A 20,246-nucleotide genomic window follows, 5' to 3' on the forward strand; every position below is an offset into this window, starting at 1 on the left:
GATTAATTAATGCAATATAATTATTAACAATTAGTGTATTATTATTAATATATTACTAATTAATAAATGTTTATTGATTGCTTATGTTTGTGGATTTTTAATAAATAATTCACAAAAAAACATCTTTGTTTCTCTTAACTCCTGGGATAGATTTTGACGCGCTTTGATTTACACACATTTTAAATTTTAAATATGGAACTCGCCGCTCGCCGCGTACCTAGTTACGCGGCACTCGCGGCTTAAAGAAGTATGCGTTAAACTTTGATTATATTAATCAAAGGCGTTAAATTCACACTGGCTGTTTAGAAAATCATGTCATTTCTTAAACTACGCAAGAAAAAATAAAAAAAAATCGTTTATAAAAAGCATTAAATACATAAATTAAATCAAATTTGCAAAGTAATTTTCTGTACAAAAAGTAATGATATCCCAACAAAAACATAAATGTAAAAATTGGAGCCAAGTTCAACCGTCGACTTGCCGAAAAAAGAATTGAGATCTAAATGTGTGCCAAGTTCTGTAGACAGTCCAGAAATTTATTTACTAAGATGTATAAAATTCTTAGGTGAACTGAAAACTCAATTGTTTTATTTTCCCTTATAGAACAATGTTTATTCAAAATATGATTTTTTTTTAATTTTAATAAAAGAATTATTTACACATAGCAAACAACTAATGACCTACTGAACCTCATAATTTGACTTGGCTAGTTTTTACAAGTTTCTAAAATAATAACGTTCAATATCAGCAATTTGAGAAGATATTATATAGATAAACAGTACCTAAAAACTAGCCTGGTTAAATTATGAGGTTCAGTAGGTCATTAGTTGTTTGCTATGTGTAAATAATTCTTTTATTAAAATTAAAAAAAATCATATTTTGAATAAACATTGTTCTATAAGGGAAAATAAAACAATTGAGTTTTCAGTTCACCTAAGAATTTTATACATCTTAGTAAATAAATTTCTGGACTGTCTACAGAACTTGGCACACATTTAGATCTCAATTCTTTTTTCGGCAAGTCGACGGTTGAACTTGGCTCCAATTTTTACATTTATGTTTTTGTTGGGATTAACATTTAATAAAATTATCAAGCTAATTAAACAGTATAAATAAGAAAGTACTGTTTCTTCTGTCTCAAACTTTACTTCTAATAAAATTTATTAGACAAGGTAAAATGGTCTGTGCTCTGACCCTGACTGAACTGAATATAAATTATAATCCGTTTGTTTTCAAAAGACTTCAAATCGTATAGGAGCTACCGACGTTGACAAGTGAGAATTTTAGTATAGTTGGTTCTTTGATATACTGTTCCTCTTGCTATTTCGGTTAGAGTCCGGGCTGTCTGGCTGGTCGCAGTGGTTGCGTTTAGTAGTGCGCATCTTATCTGTACAGGATAATTTCCTTAATTTTAAGTCATTTTTTAACGCGTAATTTTTAATATTTTGCCTTTAGATAGATCCATCAGACATAGTTTTTTTATTGCAAGACGTTTTTTTCGTTGCTAAATAGGTGCCAGACGCAATTTTTTATTTCGTTTTTATAAAAAATTCAAATTATTTTAGAATGTCTGTAAATTTCATATTATGTTCTTCAAACATAATATAATCTAAAATTAATAAGCCAGACGCTAATTCGATTGTTAAGTATTAAATAATGTGTATAAATAAAAAAAAGTAATGAAGCATGCAGCTCATCAGCTAGTGTATTTTAATTATGCGACAGGAAATAATTGCAAGAATACAATATTATTTACACTTGTTCTTATAAATAAAAGCTAAAATGAAAAAAAAAAAACATAAAAGTGAAAAATAAAATATTAAAGTTACCATACATTGAAAATAGAATAAAATCTATATCAATGAAGGTTAAACAATTACATTGTTAAATTTAAAAAGCCATCTTCATAATCATCATCATCTTCCCTCACACTGTTAGAATTATTTATGTTATCGTCTAAGGAATTGTTATTGTTTTCCAATATTCCATCATCTGTAAACAACTAGAAAATTAGTTTCAATAATGATGTACACACAACACACACACACCACACCACACAAGACACACACACGTGAACACACACACAGTACACACTCGCATGTTTAAGTTTGTATTGAATTTAACTAAAGTAGTTAGCATGAATTTATATAGCTAGTATACTAGCGGTCCGCCCCGGCTTCGCCCGTGGTACCTACATGTTTAAACTATCCTATCTCTCAAGTTGGATCTAACTGCACATGGTGTGCGAATTTTATTATAATCGGTTAAGTGGTTTAGGAGTCCATTGAGGACAAACATTATGACACGAGATTTATGTATATTTATTAAGATTAATGAATTAATATTGTTATCATCATCACTACATAGTATAAAACAAAGTCGCTTTCTCTGTCCCTATGTCCCTTTAAATCTTTGAAACTACGCAACGGATTTTGATGCGGTTTTTTTAATAGATAGAGTGATTCAAGAGGAAGGTTTATATGTATAATAACACCCATTAAATAGTGGAAAAGTACTGTTATTTTTGAGGTTTCTAATGTGACGTCGTAAATAATTACATTTTTTCCACATACAGTGCAAACGCAGGCTGAACCCTACGAGTTTTATCAAAATAATGTACTAACTTTAATAGTACACATTCTACATCTACAAAAAAGTCTACAGAAAAGTCCGTGATGGTATATGTCTATCTCTTATGGATAATCCACAATAACTTTTTTTAGTCATTTACTTTTTACGACAAATAATAATGGCTAATTTTCGAAGCGATTTTAACCAATACAGCATTAATCCTTAACCAATTAAAGACCTTGAATACATTGTTCATTTAATATAGATCTATATGGCCCTTTACACCGTATGATTTAAGTGAATATTTTCGAAGATATTACAGATTTAAAAATTGCGGGACGTAGCGTTTGCGGCGGTACCGGCCGGCCGCCCAGCTATATATTTTATACCCGTGCGAATCCGGAGCGGGCCGCTATGTTTTTATATTCAACGTTCAGTTTTTCTGTAGTGTATTTAGTATCAGCATTGCACCCGAGCGAAGCCAGGGCCAGGCGGGTCGCTAGTTAGTTATAAAAAAAATTGTTTTGTATAGAAGATTGTTGATGTACCCTAATAGTTTATTTTTTAGCCTCAGGAATAAAATGTACCAATGGAAGGTACCTACTTGTTCCCACAACACAGGGAATCCTAGAGTAGGAACAATTCAATTTCTATGCATCGTATATTTTCGAAAAAAAAAAGTTATTTTTTATTGTTATTTAATTTTAGCGGCCGACCCTTTCTATCTCTCTTGCACTTTAAACTATCTCTCCATATACACAATCACCAAATTGTTATAAGGTCAGGTGGGGTAAGTGAAACTCAGGGGGAACTGAAACGCTCATTCATAACTATAAAACTAATAAGTGTATCGATACTTCGCTCTTAGTTGGTAAAACAGAATGGCGATGTGGTTTTATTGATAAAACATAGATGTCGCTATCATCATTTTCTACACCAATACACAAAAAAGAATTTTTTCTACTGTCAGTTGTCAAAACACGAGTTGGAGGAGTGATGTTTTCGGTTTTCGTAAAAGTTTTAAAAGAAGTGTTTTAAATGTACCTAATGGTAAGTACTGAGTAAAAAGTATGTACTTTCTAGTCCAATGATTATATTTCGATAAATCCTACGGATAATTGAGTTTTGGCTTTGGTAAAAACTAAACCTAAAAAAGTGTCAAGTGGGGTAAGTGAAACCTAATACACGGGGAAAGAGAAACGTATGTTTCACTTCCCCCGTATCAGAAATCACAAACATTTTTACGTGATTAAAAATGTTGGTGATCATAAATTTACTGTTTGTGTCTAAATGATATTTTTATTTGTTATTAATTGCTTTAATTGCTTAATAACGTAAACCTTAAAATTGGCTTGCATTTTAGTATAAAATTGGGTAACTTTGGTGATCATTTAATATTTTTGAACAAAATTTTTTCTTAATTTGGTGATCAGTTAAAAATTATGCCTTTTTGATAAATTTTGATAGATCAAAAATAGGAAGGTATTTTTTGGCAAATTGTAAAAATTACGCTTAACAATCGGAGATCGGTTTTATTGTACTCACATTATATTATCTTTTTTCAGGTTACTAAAAGATGCCTCGAAATTATATACGTAAAACGAACAAAGCTGCCTACTCTACAGAGCAACTTCAAGAGGCATTTTAACTTCTATGTGAAAAACATGCAACAACTGAATTATTTCATAGCTTTATTAATGTGCCTGATGCTTGTTTCCGTAATAATTGTAAGCAAACTTTTAAGTCAGTAAAGAAATCTATTTTTATTTTGTTTTTCATTTCACTACCTATAATTTCTGTTTTAAATTTTATACAAATGTTTGAGACATCTGACCATGGTAACTATGTTTCACTTACCCCAAAATACCTTTTTTGTTTTCTTTTCTAAAACTAAGCCTTATATTGATTGTAGAATATAGACATTAGAGAAACAAACTCTGAATTGTTGCCTTAGTCAGGTAATCGTTGCATAAATACAACATTTAAGTATATTTCTGACGTTTGTTTCACTTACCCCTTTCCAGGGGCAAGTGAAACAAAACCATAGTCTGTAGATATTGATTGTTTTCTCGCTTATGGTAAGACTAAAGAGCTGTTTGTCATAACTCCATGAATCATTGGCTAACGGAGAGTACTGTGCAAGAAATGCTACTGAAATTGATTGTCGCATTACTGCGTCAGATGCCGTTACGTTAAAATACAAGTAAAGTATGTTTCACTTCCCCCACTTGACCTTACTTACCTACTTTCACTACGTTTTTATTTGTACATATTTAATACTTAACAATCGAATTAGCGTCTGGCTAATTAATTTTAGATTATATTATGTTTGAGGAACATAATATGAAATTTACAGACATTCTAAAATAATTTGAATTTTTTATAAAAACGAAATAAAAAATTGCGTCTGGCACCTATTTAACAACGAAAAAAACGTCTTGCAATAAAAAAATTATGTCTGATGGATCTATCTAAAGGCAAAATATTAAAAATTACGCGTTAAAAAATGACTTCAAATTAAGGAAATTATCCTGTGCAGATAAGATGCGCACTAAAAAACGCAACCACTGCGACCAGCCAGACAGCCCGGACTCTAACCGAAATAGCAAGAGGAACAGTATATCAAAAAACCAACTATACTAAAATGACTTTTTTTTTAACGTTAATAGCTCCCGTACCAAAAAAAGGAGGAGGGTAGGTATCTTGCTTGTTACCTCAAAACTTTCGACAGGGTGAACTGATTTAGATAATTCTTTTTATATTTGAAAGCTGGTGCCTGTCATGTGGTCCCAGTTAAATTTGATTTAGTTTCGACAATTTGAAAGTATTTCAAAAGTTTTTGTTAAAGAATAATTATTTCTGAAATTCTTTGACTAGAACATATTAATAGGGTAGTATTTAAACGAGTGACTGTAAATTAAAGTTTTAGTTAACAAAAATAATTAATTGGGGTAACAGAATTACTAAGTGAGCAACTGACTGCGAGCGATGAAAAAATTAATAGATCAGCAACTAACAAACATTAATTTGCGTTACATAAAACTTCATAATATTTGAGCGACCTATTATTAATTGTTTGAGTGACAAGTTACGCCTTGTATTATATCCATTATTTGGCATATGATTTATTTATACTGGGTGGCATTTTATCTTAATCGAGGTATTTCGAATAGAAAAATCACTTTGAAAAATACTATAATGGACAGAGTAGGTACTATCAGTTCAATTTGTTTTTGAAAGTTTTATCAAATAACTAATTAAACAATTTATTCTAGTGTTTTTAGTCGCTCTAGATGAGCGTAATTTAGTCGCTCACTTAGTAATCTATTCGCTCAACTAGTAATTTAGTCGCTCACTTAGTAATCTATTCGCTCAACTAGTAATTTAGTCGCTCATATAGTAATGTAATCACACAGTTAGAATTCTAATATATCAAATGGATTAATCACAATCCTCCTTTAGTACGCTCAATTTGTATTTTATTATCAACTAATATTCGTTGCTTGTTTAGTTTATTTGTCGATTACTCAAATTCATACCGCTCATGTTATTAAATCAGTATCTCATAATCAGTCGTTCACTTTATTTTCAGTGATCAGTCGCTCGTTTTATTATTCCCCATATTAATATAGGTATCAAAATCAAATTATTAATTTTGCAGCTTTCAATATAAGTAAGGATACATTAATATTATCCTTACTCTCCCTATGTACCAATTATAAAAAATGCGAAAGTGTTTTTGTTTATCCTCTACGTCACTGGAGAAGATAATATACCTATAGGTATATGTACCTACTATCTTTCATATCATTGTCATCATCCCATGAGAATGACGAAGCCGCGGGGGGAAAGTTAGTTTTATGTGCCTATCGAATATGTACCTAATAATAATTATAACACTGTTGAGGTTTAATAAAATAAGTTTATTTCACATTGAAGTTTACTTATGAGTAGATGACTGTCTGCCTACTCTTCCTAACTGGAAGAAGCAGAGAACACTAGTTTGAAGAAGCTAATGAAAAATTTGACAAACTGAAATTTTAAAGTAGGTAGGTATCTGTGTATTGTCTATATATTTTGTGTTTGTATGCAAGTAGCGATGTTGCGTAATGTCTTTACGAGCATATACTTATTATGATTGAAGATGTTATGAATACAGAGAAATTTAACAAATTCATTATTGACAAAAGCCTTGATCGGTTTTATAATACTTTTCTTTTTTTTTGTCTCCACCGCATATCTAAACCCTCGCACTTCCGCTTAGGCTGTATCTACATACACGCATTTACAGAATAGGTAACTAAGTACATTTTTACATAGTTAATATTAATTATAAAAAAAATAATATTATGGAACACTTAACAATTTTTTATTTTATTTAAGTAGATAGATATTTAAAATTTCGGCTAAAAACGTTGTTTGGTACCGTAGTGTAGTATTAATAACACAGATTAATAATTAATCATTCATTTATTTATTGTTGCTTTTAAACTTATCTTTAACTAATTGTTTATCCGTGATTAAAACATGCCTACCTGGTACATAAATTTATGAAAGGATACTAAATACAGTTCCTGGGAACCACCTTGAAGCAATGTACGATTTGCGGAATCGTTGGGGTTGAGACTTGAGGCACTAGGAATTAGATTTACGACATCACTTTACTTGTTTTACGACTGCATAACTACAAATGTAAATTAATAATAAATTAATGGCTTGTGTTGACTTTTTTTTATAATATAATTGCATTTCCGGAGTTTAAAAGGAAGTCCCTATTTTTCTATTAAATGTCTCTGCCGTCTATGTCATTATAGTCAAATGTCATTTTAGAAATCTATTAATTGACAGATGTAATTTGTAAATGTTTAAATTGTCAATTCTGTCAACATCCGTGCAAAACTTAACCAAATTTTGTAATAAAACAGCCTCATCTAATATTACAAAATCTCGAGTTTCAACATAATGTACTATTGAATACAATATTGTATCTTCAACGTGAAATTATCATGCTATTAAGAAATGTATGGTGTGCAGCTGAGTTAACTGGCTGCTGGTACGCTGCAATATTTAAAGAAATCGTATCAAAATCTATAATGTATTCCTAAATTTCAAATTTGTTTTAGTAAACCATTGTTAACAAAACAGTTCGGGAATGTAAGGTATGCTCAGTGGGAACTTCGACAATCCTTCCATAATGCAAACCGAAGATCAAGACGACGACGTATTGAACCAAACCCTTTTAACATACCTCAAATTGAATCAGGGCCTCTAAACACTAGTTCGTTACTAAAACCATTTTTATTCACAATAGGGGTAAGTTTTTGTTATGTCCTCGTTCTACTACTTATTACGATTTTGCACATTAAATTCAGCTATTACATCAGATATTTTTTTGTAAACAAAGCTTTAAAAATTGTCTAATAATTTGTTTTGTAGGTAACAACCGCTAGTTTGACTACTTGTGTTATTTGGGAATATGAAAATGTTAGATCCCATGCAACAGCCTTACTCAAGAGACCAAGTGCCTGGTTGAATGGTCAGAAACGAATAGGGAGTCATGTAAGTGGTAGCAGCTATAGAATTTTATGTACTTAGAGTAACTAATTTATTTAATTCATGACTTTTTCAGAAATCAGAACCAGGCCCAATTACAAAATGGTGGAAGTCACTAAAAACAAATGAAAAAGTTTTTTATCCAATTCTAGCTGCCAATTTGTTAGTATTTGGTGCTTGGCGTGTAAAGTCTTTACAGCCTTTTATGATTAGATATTTTTGTTCCAGTCCTTCAGGCAGTAAGTAAATTTTTAAATTTTTGTTGAAAATAAGCTTGACTATTCAATTTTATTTTTCTTATTGTGATGTATTTCACCAAATAAAACTACACTAAATATATTTGACTTAATTTCAGGTTCAGTGTGTCTCCCAATGGTACTGTCAACATTTAGTCACTATTCAGCATTTCATTTAGCTGCCAATATGTATGTGTTGTATAGTTTTATGCCAGGTAGAATATTTTTTATTTATTTACACTTTCAGACATATTTCACTGTCTAAAACATGCATTAATTATTGAAATATTTTTAGCGGCAATGGCATCATTAGGAAAGGAGCAATTTGTGGCTATGTATATGAGTGCTGGTGTAATCAGCAGTTTTGCCAGTGTTCTTTATAAGGTCTTGCTCAACCAGCCTGGCCTAAGTCTCGGAGCGGTAAGGTCATTTATGCCTTTTTCAATAGTGAATAATACAATTTACTAATAACTTTTTACCATTATCTGATCTAAATATTTATACTTTGTAAAAATCTGTATAAGCTGGTCAAAATGCAGTCTTATTTATTCTAGCAACTCTTGTATCCTTTGATTGTATCATAATGAAACAAGCATTCAATAGGTTCGAAGAGCTTTTAAATCTATGCCTTTTCTAACTAAAATAATGTATATATTCTATATAATATATAAATGCTGATATTATTTAGTTTTTAATTAATAAGTGATGATGAACTTGGCATGTATTAATATAAAACTGTTTGATTTTAGTCGGGAGCGATTATGTCAATATTGTCATATGTGTGTGTACAATATCCTGACACCAGGCTGAGCATCATATTTCTGCCGATGTTTTCCTTTGCCGCTGGATCTGTAAGTTTTCTTTATATAATTTTTTCACAGCTTTGTTCATAATTATTTGAATTCTTAAATTCACCAGCTAAAACCTACCATATTATGTAGATCTACAAGTAATATATCATAGTTAATATCGTCATTACAATAAACAATATTTGTGATATATATATTTTTAATAAATATTTTTGTAACAGGCAATATATATTGTGATATATATATTTTTAATAAACATTTTTGTAACAGGCAATCAAAGTTATAATGGGTGTTGATTTGGCTGGTGTTGTCCTGGGGTGGAAATTTTTTGACCATGCTGCGCATCTTGGTGGAGCCATGTTTGGCATGTAAGTTAATGCTTCTTTTTATAAATTCACATGGTATTGATAAATGAATATTACAATAATGGTTCCTTTGCATTTTACATTAATCATGATAAAGTATTTATTTGCAAATTGATAAATAAATGATATTATTTTATTTTTTAAAACCATTGAAATCATTTATACATGTTTGTAATAATGCTTTATTACAAATATGTAATAAAGGTATTCTAGAACTATTAAAGCATATTTATTTTTTCATTATTTTTCCAGGGCCTGGTGTTATTGGGGAGGTCTTCACATTTGGGGAAACAGAGACAAGTTTCTTCAGTATTATCACAATTCCAGGAAGGATTCCAGATAGTACTTACTGATTATATTTTGATTGTCAAGACCGAAATCTATTAACTTTAAATGCTGTTAAATGCTATTTATTTTATAAAATGTTCAGATTCTGGTTATTTTGATAGATTTAATTTATAATCACAAGTTATAAATAAAAGAACTTGAAAGTTTCATAAACTTTTATTTTAACACACTTTTTGATGTTATTCTTAAGTATATGTACAAAAATATATGTAGCTCAGGTAAATGCAGCTGAGGTATAAAATTGTAAAAAAAATAGAGAACTGAAATAGAATAAGAACAATTAACCCTTTGAGAGTATTTGAAAACATTTTGTTGACCATAACCTTTGGAATTATATTAATATTTTACGCTGTAAGTATTTTAGCATGGAAATCAAAGTGTTCTCCAATGTAGGTGGAGATATAATAGTATGAATGGTCGTAGCCTTCGCGTAACTTCAATATGACGGGGACGCCAGCTGACCGACAGGCTTGAACAAGGTTCTCAGGCAATAGTTGTTTTTCAATGTAGAATTTGTCGGCAGCACCCTTAAGAGATAAAAAAAAACATTACATTTAATTAGATGATACTTAATTTTCATCAAACTTTTCCTACAGGATAGACAAACAATAGCAAATAAATATTGATAAACTACTAATCTATGGAAGAGACAATAGACAAGATTCCAAATAAATAATATTATTAAAATTAAAGAGGCAATGAATCTATTAAGAATTTTTACCTGATCTAGGAGAAGAGTTAGCGGTGGGCCGTCATATTTGCTCACAAGCTCAGTGGCATCCCACTCAGCCCACTTGCTTTTATCCTCACCCAAGTAACCAGAGAAAGCCTTGACACCCCACGGACAAGCGCTAGGGTTGCAAATTGGTGCAAATCCACTAACTGACTTGTATTGACCTGGGTTTCGTAATGCTGAAACCAAAGCTCCATGACCACCCATGCTGTAAAAAAACATGACATTAAAACTTTTTGAAGGTATGTATGCAAAATTTTTAAGGGAAATAAAGAAATGAGTTATATACCTATGACCCATGATTCCAATCCTTTTTGGGTCAACTACATTACTAAAAGCATTGATGACAAGGTCATACAATTCTTTGTTCACATAGCTTCCCATCCTGTAGTGTTTAGCCCATGGGTCTTTTTCTGCATCCAGATAAAAGCCAGCTGAGACCCCAAAGTCCCATGATTCATCATCACCTTCTATTTTCACCCCTCTAGGAGAAGTGTCAGGTCCCACAACTATTATACCATGTTCTGCGGCATATCTACAAAAAAAAATTGTTAATATTAATTATGGCCATATGTATATGTCTATCCCATTATTTTTTGCACTTGAAAGAATATGGTTTATAAAAAATGGTTGATTTATTACATCTACCTATCTGTTTTTACTATTTATCGTTAATAATAACATTGCAATAAAATTGTCATAAAAGCTCATTGCTTAAGGTCAAGATACAAAAATGATAATATATTTTGATAATTACCCATAAAATATTATGTAAATATTATCAGAAAATGAGATAAGCTTATCTTACAAAATAAGTTCTCTTACTTAATAGTATGTACAGTAGAACTCCAATTATCCGAACTCCGAATCGCCGATTATCCGAATCACAAAAAATTGTCCAAAAATTTCTTATTCTTCCCCCCGCAAAACCAGTGTTCGCGCGTCAAGTCAAGCGTCAAGCGAATGCGTGACCTGGCTGCCCAAAAACGGTTGAAGACCGCAAAACAGCTTACATTGACGGAGATGTTTAAAAAACAATGATTTTTATTTCTAAACTTGTACATAAGTACATTTTATTTATATTTAAAACATGTGAAAATTTCATGTTTCTTTCATTTAATTCAATAAAAAAATAGTGCAATATCAAAACGTAGCTTTTATTCTCTCCAATGGCATTTTTTTTTTAAATCCGGTTATCCGAATATTTGATTATCCGAATGGGTCCCGGTCCCCATTAATTCGGATAGTTGGAGTTCTACTGTATATTGAATTGTATAGTAAGTCAAATCTAAAAGTAAGGTTTGCAAAAAATAATGTTATGTTATAATGTAACTATTTGAAAACCAATTGGATTTATGGTTTGTGACATATTCTTTATAATATAATATTTATTTATTGCTTTATTATTATCATTCTTCAATTCATTTTCTTCTCTTTCACTTTCTTATAAATACATGCAATATGTAGGTATTACACATAATAGAATATCAATGTTCAATATTTTCAAATTTAAAAATAGTTTAACATATAACTAGCTTACCTTTGAAAACCAGACTTGGTAATAAAGTTTTGTTCAGTGCATGTAAGTCCAGATAGATAAAAAATTACAGGCAATTTGGCATCACCACCTTCCGCCTGAGGTGGTAAATAGATGGAAAAGTTCATTTTGCATTGCAGCTCTGAAGATTCATGGGAGTAAACTTTTTGGTCACCACCAAAAATCTTGTTAGAAGAAACCAATTCTAGGCCATCCATCTTTAATTTCTGTAAAATAGAGAAAACACAATAGAAATATTTTACACACAAATAGTTAACTAAATCCGTTGTCATATAGGTAATGGCTACTTATTTTGGACGACATTAAAATTAATTAAAATTATTATTCATGATAGTATGTTATGAATATTTATTAAATTTTTGAATGACTTTGATTTCCTTTCTTCAAAATATCTAAAGAAATTTTACTAACTTTCTGAAATTCTGAGTTAAAATTTTGCATTATAATATAGAAAAGAAATAAATATTAGTGGTGACTGGTGAGTATATCGCGGGCAGATCTGAACTGCCACTAAACTCGAGATTCATAACACATAAATTTTATTAAAAAAGTAGTTCTTTGTTATGTAATAGAATTCATTAAATCGAAGCAATATAGCTCAAATTTGTTTGCTCATATCACATTATTATATATGTCTCAATGATAGAAGAGATTACGTAATTAAAATTAACTACCTATCATACGAATATCACGCTAGGAGCCGGCCGCGGCAGCCGGTAAAATGTTATTTATTATTTACGAAACGCTCCAGTATTATTAAAAAAAATCTTTTTCAACTCATTATATCGTCACAGCGGGATTAATATTGTTTAAAACAAAGTATTTATTAAATAAATACTAATTTTTCAAGTATGTAGCAGGTTATGAGGTGTGCAATAAAACCAAAAAAGTTTTTACCAATACTTTCAATTACCTAATTATGAAAGCTGTATAAATTTAGACAAAATCCACAATTCTACCTTGCAAATACAAAATTCCCACTGACTTGATGATGGCAGATGGCCTGTAAATTGTAATCACCAAAATATTCTATTTCTCGAAAAACTTATCAACAAAAAATACAATTCATACGTTTGATTTTGACGTATGACATGTCATGTGGTATGACATAGACAGGGGCCAGCTTTTTTTCGCAAATTGACACAATGTTAAAGTGCGTTTCACGAAAGAGTTCCCCTGCCGTTATGTTGGCATACCTGACTGTCAAAAACGTCAAAGAGCTTAGAAGCGTTCAAGAAGCTTTTTTTTTGCTTTTTATGGCAAGAAGATGTGACTATTTGCCAGTGTCAAGTAAGTATGATAAAAGGTAAGGAAACAATTCGCGGTAAGGAATAAGGTGAGGAGATTTGGATTTAAGTCAGAGGAGTTGGGAAATATTTATATATACATAGATTACTATTTATATTATTATTTACATATTATATTTACGTTTTATGTTAGGTACTAGCACAGACTAATAATAATATACTACCACAGACTAATAATAATATACTACGGTACTAGATACAAATATACATATATGTTTATATTATTATAACTTTAAATTATTACTTATTATAAATGATGATAAGGCGTTGTATAACTTTATAGGATTTTGTAGTAAACATAACATACGAGTAGGAAATGGAATACGAAGGGATAGTAGGTTGAATATAAACGAAGAGTGGTCAAGTAAGGGGCATGCAAAAAATATATGATCTATATCTCCTACGTCAGTTCCACATTCACAGATGGCATTGTTTAAAATACCCAGTCTCGCAAGATGAGCTGGGCAACATGTATGACCAAGACGCATTCTTATAATGATAGAGGTTACAAGCTTACAGCCTGTAACTTTATTGAACCAAGGTTTAGTGGGAACGACTTCTTGTAACTTATAATATTGCTTTCCTTTATATAATGTACTTTGTTTCCAGAGATTTTCCCAAGACTCGTGCAAGTAAATTTTAGGCAAACTGACCAAGTCATGACAATAACTCTGATAGGGAACCATGTCTCCACATCGCACAGCAGACCTTGCCAACTCATCAGCTTTTTCATTTCCTTGGATACCACTGTGACTTGGTATCCAAGCAAATGTAACAGAATAACCTTTGAATGAACATTCTAATAATTTACTTTTAATATCAAAAATAATGGGGTAAAAGGGTTTATTAATAAATGAAAATTTGTGAAGACTTTGCAAGGAACTCTTGGAATCTGTAAATATAATTGTTTTTGGCAGTTTCATTAAGATTACATACTCTACGGCCTTAAGTATCCCTAAGCATTCGCCAGTAAAAACTGACGATTCTGGCGGAAGTTTATTTTTAATGTAAATGTTGAACTGCTGGTGAAACACTCCAACTCCTACACAACTCTGAGGTGATGATTTTGATGCGTCAGTATAAATGTGATTATATTTTTCCCATTCTTTACAATTCAATGCATTTTTAAAGTCTATACAAGCATATGTATCATGTTTCGTTATGCCTATATTATAAACTATATCTGGGGATACAAGAAGAGATTTGAAATTATTACTAAATAGCGGCAACGCCGAAGACCGATGAATCGGGGAAGGTATAGATTTAATTCTGTGATAACTTTGAATCAGACATGGTAACATTTTATGGTCCCAATACCTGCATGTTAGAATTTTGCAATAGAGTTTTTCTAATCTATTGAACAAGGGATGACTAGAGAATTGATATAAACGAAATACATATCTATCTGATAAATATTGCCTCCGAAGGGATAGCGGAGGCTCACAACATTCTATTTGAAGCGCATTGATAGGGCTAGATTTCATGGCACCTGTTATTATTCGTAACGCTTTCGATTGTATAAGATCTAACTTTTTAAAGGCTGTAACATTTCCACCGTCTAAGAGAAACATCCCGTAGTCCATAGTACTTCTTATAATGGCATTATAAACAAGCTTCAAACAAAATGGGTGAGCTCCCCACCACACCCCCGAGAGGCACCTTATTTAAATATTTTTCGCACTTTATCAGCACGTAATTTATGTGAGGAGTGCCTGTGAGCCTATAATCCAATATAACGCCTAAAAATTTAGTCTGATCGTGTTGAGGTAAGGTATTATTTTTATACACGATATTTACGGTCGGTGACGACCGTTGTCTAGAAAAAACTACTACAGAACTTTTGGAAACCGATATATCGAGTGAATTAATATCAAGCCATTCGCCTAATACATGCAAGTTATTGTTTATCGAGTTACAAGCTGAAATTAAATTATCATTTGCAATATACATTACAACGTCATCAGCGTATTGTAATATGTTAACAGAATCAAAAAATATGTCTTCTAAATCGCTTGTATAAATGTTATACAATAATGGGCTGAGGACGGATCCTTGAGGAAGCCCTTTATGTACAGTTCGCGATAATGTAGAGTCAGAATAATTTAACTTTAGATTTAATTTTCTTTCAGTGGCTATTACAATTATAAAGTTAATAAGTATTTCGGGGATCTGTAATTTGATTAATTTATTCTTTAGAATTTGTATATTAACATTATCATACGCAGAATTAATATCAAGGAAAACTGCAATGACATGTTGGTTATCAGAAAAAGCAATACGAATATCCGTTGTTAAAATACTTAAGTTGTCCATAGTACTTTTACCTTTCCGAAAACCAAACTGTGTTTTTGATAATGAGTTATGATGTTCAATATACCATTCTATACGGTTTTTAACTAAATGTTCTGCTATTTTGGCTAATACTGATGATAAAACGATAGGTCTGTAGGAGGATGCTTCCTCTGGGTTTTTGTTAGGTTTTAACACAGGTATTACTTCCTGCTCCTTCCATTGAGGTGGTATATTTCCTGTCAGCAAAACAACGTTAATAATGTTAAGATAATATTCCAAGGCAGAATCGCCGAGGTGCGTGAGGAAGGAGTAAGGTATTCCGTCTAAACCCGGTGCAGAATCGTCCACTCCAGACAAAATACCCTTTAATTCATATAATGTGAATGGTGTTGATAGAATTGCATAGTTATGATCCATTTGAACAGATTTTAAAATGGGAAAGTAAGCTAACTGTGATGGGACTGAAGGTGGAGCTATTGTATCTATAAATTCTTCAGCTAACGATTCTGGAACTATAAATTGTTGATCTCTATAAACTGACCTGAAACGTCTTATAGAGTTCCATACTTCGCTAGGATTAGAATTGGGAGAAAGAGAGGCACAAAATGATTTCCATCCCTCCCTTTTTTTGTCTTTGAGAAGAATTTGGGTATCTTTTATAATCGCGTTTAAAATTTCCAAATTTTCTTCTGACATGTCTTTATTATATGCTTTTTCTATGGATTTTCTTTTCTTGATAGCCTCTGAACATTCCTTATCCCACCAAGGGGGAAAAGGTAGTATTGAAGTTTTCGTTGGTTTTGTAGGAAAAATTTCATCAGCTACTTTTAAAATAATTTTTGCAAAAATGTTTGAACATTCTGCTTCTTTCCCCTCTTTGACTTCAGACAGCTCCTTATCCTCGTTTTCTATGCGATTTCGATAAATATCCCAGTCTACATTTTTTAAATTATATTTACAGCGTGGTGATCTTTTATTACAATGCTTATTATTTTTATTAGGAAGATTTAACAAAATTGGGAAGTGGTCGCTTCCAAAAGTAGACACTAAAGGCTTCCACGATATTTTTGAAGCTAAATTTGCCGAGCACATTGATAAATCTACTGCACTAATATTTTCATTAATATGTGTCCGTCGAGTCGGTTCGCCTGTATTCAATAAACATAAATTGAATTTATCAATTAACTCCAATAATAATTCTCCATTGGTATTAGTAATACTACTGCCCCATACTTGATGGTGTGAATTAAAATCCCCTAACACAAGCACTTGTCCATGTAGTGAGTTAAATACCTGTCTTATATCATTTAAAGCTTCAGAAGTTGGATGGGGTATGTAAATTGACACAACGGAAATTTTGTCAACAACGGCTCCCACAACGTTTGACTGATTATTGTTGAAAAAAATTATTTTTTTATATAGCAATGAATTTTTTAATAAGATAGCAACCCCACCATATCCATCACTCCTGTCATCACGTAAACAGTGATAGCCAGGAATGCGAAAAAATGAATTTGGTTTTAACCATGTTTCATTTAGGGCAATTGCCAAAGGTTTATATTTATTTATAAGATAAATAAATATAAACCTTTCCGTTATAAACAGTTCCGTTTTTTTAGGGATAACACTTCTACAGTTCCACTGGATTATATATGAATCCATTATTATTACCGAAATTTTTGAGCGCATTGTTTAACTGAGCAACGTTGGACGGTTTTAAGATATTGTTTTGATGTAAAGCTTCTATTAAGGTTGATAATAAATCTAAAATGACATTATTAGGAGACTGGTCATTACTAGGCTGAATTGCGCAACCATTATCAGGAGCTGGGATCTGATATTCCTTTATGAGGGCTTCATGCGAAGCTCTATCATATCCCACACTTGTTTTAGGTGGAGATCGTGGTTTTAAAGCTACTGTCTTTTTATAAGATGACCTCTGAGTGCCAGCATGTAATAAATTTGTTTTATTTGATGTGAGGTGTACAGTTGGGGTTGACTGTAATATGTCTGTAAAAGATTTAGATATTTGTGGATGTAATTTACTGGCTTCAGCATATGATATATTCTGCTGAGCCATTGAAATTTTAATGTTCCTTTGTCTATTAAATTCTGGACAGACTTTATTCGTAGCGTAGTGAAAGCCAGAACATGTAATACACTGTGCGCAATCTTCCTCAACTGTACATGTCTCACCTGAATGATCTAGACCACATTTATAACAACGAGGTTTCGATCTACAAATGTTTTTTGTATGGCCATATCGGCAACAGTTAAAACATTGAATTGTTGGGAAAATATATAAATCAACCGGTAATGCATTATAGCACATGTATATTTTTTGGGGAAGGACTTGACCATCGAAGGTTAAAATGACAGATTGGGATGGCTTCCAAACATTGGATCCATCAATGTTAACTTTAAAATTGATTCGCCTAATTTTAATAATTTTACCACAACCAGAAGGCACAGAAATATTATCTATAACTTCCTCAGGAGACCAGTCACTCGGAACGCCCCTAACTAAACCCATTCTTGTAATGTGAAATGTTGGTATTTTAGCTTTTAGTTTAAATGTATTTAGATTGTTATTATTTAAAAATGCATTAGCATCGTAAAAGGTTGAAAACGCAACAGAACATCTATTTCTCCCTATTCTCTTAACGCTGCCAGGAACAATATTTTGAATTTTATTTTTCTTTAAAAAATTTCCAAATGTGATAGGGTGCAATGTGGAGCCATCTCCCGCAGAATCTTCAATTCTCTGCACATGAACTATGTATGGATATGCATCTGTTTGGATATAATTGGCACGGATAATATTATCTGTAGGATTAGGTGGAACTGAGTTTGATGTTTCTGCTACATTATTCATTGATATAGAGGAAGAAGGATCATTACTAGAATAATTAATATTTGTATCACTATCATTCATAATTTTTTTACGCCGCCTTTTTCTATTTAGTTCCGGGTCTAATAGTATACTTTCATTGTTTGATTCTAAAGTGACATAACTTGCCACAAGAGGACCAGACCGTAAATCTGACTCCTCTACAAAAGGATCGGGAGGGTCATTCATATTCCCGCCCGAAACTCCCGCGAGGGTTCTTACATACTAAAAATATACAAGAAAACTTACCAATATATACACAAAACTATATGAATTTACAAATATATATAATAAATACAAGTAATATTTACAAAATAAACACCTCTGACTACGAAAAAAATAATTAAAATTAAATCAGCTTTAGAAACACTCCCTCCAACTTCGAAGTTTCCCGCGCTTTTTTTGTTCAAGAAGCTTATAACTAATACACTGGAGATTGCACTATGACCATTAACTTGTCACAAGAAAATATAACCTTGAATGACGTCAGTGTTGTTTTTTGTCTCTTTCTGTGGGTGACCACACTGGTTTGTATATTCAGGATATTTCGAAATAAAAAAAACTAAAAATCATGGTCTATAAATAATAACGACATATATTTTTAACAGTATTTATATTATAATATTACTGGTCAACTTACATGAATAATTATCATCTTTATAGGTACATACCATTTTAATTGGTAGAGAATGATAGTTTTAAATAACGCTTGATAACTTTTGATCTCATACTACGATTTTTTAATTAAAATGAGTGCTACATACATTAAAACATCGTTTTGGTTACTAAAGCTTCAGTCTAAAACTTTTCAATATTTCAAAGGGAGAGTTGCATCGCTAGTGTTGATGTGTGGTAACGATATTACAGTTCTCAGAAATTCGTATGTCTTTCAGGAGCTGTACTTACGGTTACTAATGGTTTCATGGTGGTTAATTATAATATAATTAAAATTACTTTATCAGTTGAGACGCAGTAACAAGAATGTGGTTAATAAAAAGGTATAGCACTTTTCAAAAGGTATTTTTTTTCTGGACCGTAATCCTCAGGCTTAAAATGCAAACTGCATATTCTGGCATGTTGATAAATTTTACCCTTGATAGGCACTATGGACAGCCATTTATTTCTTTTTATTTCATTTTTGGAAAGCTGAAATACGTAAAACAAAAAAATATTAGGTTAAAAAGTATAAATTTCAATGTAAAAAAGAACAAACCACAATATGTGAGTGCAATACCGATGTCGTGTGTTGTTTCATTACTAGTATAAAAAATTTTAAAATGGTGTTCTAAATGTTCATCATAATATTGTTTAGCAATATATTATCGTCGCTATCCGTAAAAACCCATCATCATGGTTACCTTACTTGTAAAATTTGTTTGTTGAAAACATGTTGAAAAATGATGAAAGTATTAGGAAAAGAACTTATTTAACATGATTGCTTAGTAAAATGATGATAAATTTGACGATTTTTGCCATTAAAATGATTCTAAACAGGTAAATGCATGAGTATTGAGGAATATTGTAAATAACGTAAATATACACTTGCCTGTGAAATTATAGGCCAGAATTTGGTGTCCAAAAACT

At 31.4% G+C, this 20,246-nt stretch overlaps 4 protein-coding genes across 8 annotated transcripts in view; 1 reads left to right on the forward strand and 3 right to left on the reverse strand.

Annotated features, from left to right (window-relative positions):
• Positions 1 to 7,421: 7,421 nt before the first annotated feature.
• On the forward strand, positions 7,422 to 10,035 carry rho-7 (rhomboid family intramembrane serine protease rho-7). Its single transcript, XM_090119572.1, has 9 exons — positions 7,422 to 7,624; positions 7,695 to 7,884; positions 8,008 to 8,130; positions 8,201 to 8,363; positions 8,480 to 8,575; positions 8,656 to 8,780; positions 9,110 to 9,211; positions 9,440 to 9,537; positions 9,787 to 10,035. Exons 1-9 carry the CDS (start codon positions 7,578 to 7,580, stop codon positions 9,875 to 9,877), a joined length of 1,035 nt encoding a protein of 344 aa, XP_089975698.1. The 5' UTR covers positions 7,422 to 7,577; the 3' UTR covers positions 9,878 to 10,035.
• The window catches only part of LOC149909522 (S-formylglutathione hydrolase), a 120,820-nt gene continuing 110,593 nt past the window's right edge, over positions 10,020 to 20,246 (reverse strand). Inside the window, exons 2-6 of one of the 5 annotated variants that reach the window (XM_090119576.1) lie at positions 13,133 to 13,169; positions 12,156 to 12,379; positions 10,905 to 11,150; positions 10,604 to 10,823; positions 10,020 to 10,409 (exon numbers count right to left, since the gene is read on the reverse strand). In XM_090119576.1, the coding sequence (XP_089975702.1) occupies positions 10,227 to 10,409; positions 10,604 to 10,823; positions 10,905 to 11,150; positions 12,156 to 12,370 (864 nt within the window). In that variant the 5' untranslated portion in view covers positions 12,371 to 12,379; positions 13,133 to 13,169 and the 3' untranslated portion in view covers positions 10,020 to 10,226. Of the gene's footprint in view, positions 10,410 to 10,603; positions 10,824 to 10,904; positions 11,151 to 12,155; positions 12,380 to 12,584; positions 12,706 to 13,086; positions 13,282 to 20,246 lie in introns of those variants that run through there. The other 4 variants (XM_090119575.1, XM_090119574.1, XM_090119573.1 and 1 more) reach the window with 4 other exon arrangements.
• LOC149909523 (uncharacterized) lies at positions 15,792 to 16,952 on the reverse strand. Its single transcript, XM_090118651.1, has 2 exons — positions 16,314 to 16,952; positions 15,792 to 16,008 (listed from the first exon to the last, which is right to left on the reverse strand). The coding sequence occupies exons 1-2, from the start codon at positions 16,862 to 16,864 to the stop codon at positions 15,954 to 15,956; spliced, it is 606 nt and encodes a 201-aa protein (XP_089974777.1). The 5' UTR covers positions 16,865 to 16,952; the 3' UTR covers positions 15,792 to 15,953.
• LOC149909524 (uncharacterized) lies at positions 17,403 to 19,053 on the reverse strand. The gene has a single exon (XM_090120179.1). The coding sequence runs from the start codon at positions 18,849 to 18,851 to the stop codon at positions 17,403 to 17,405; it is 1,449 nt and encodes a 482-aa protein (XP_089976305.1). The 5' UTR covers positions 18,852 to 19,053.

The sequence above is a fragment of the Colias eurytheme genome, chromosome 3, assembly GCF_061535395.1.
Source record: "Colias eurytheme isolate Ceu_HAF_F1 chromosome 3, ilColEury1 Martin Lab GWU primary, whole genome shotgun sequence".
Classification (NCBI taxonomy): domain Eukaryota; kingdom Metazoa; phylum Arthropoda; class Insecta; order Lepidoptera; family Pieridae; genus Colias; species Colias eurytheme.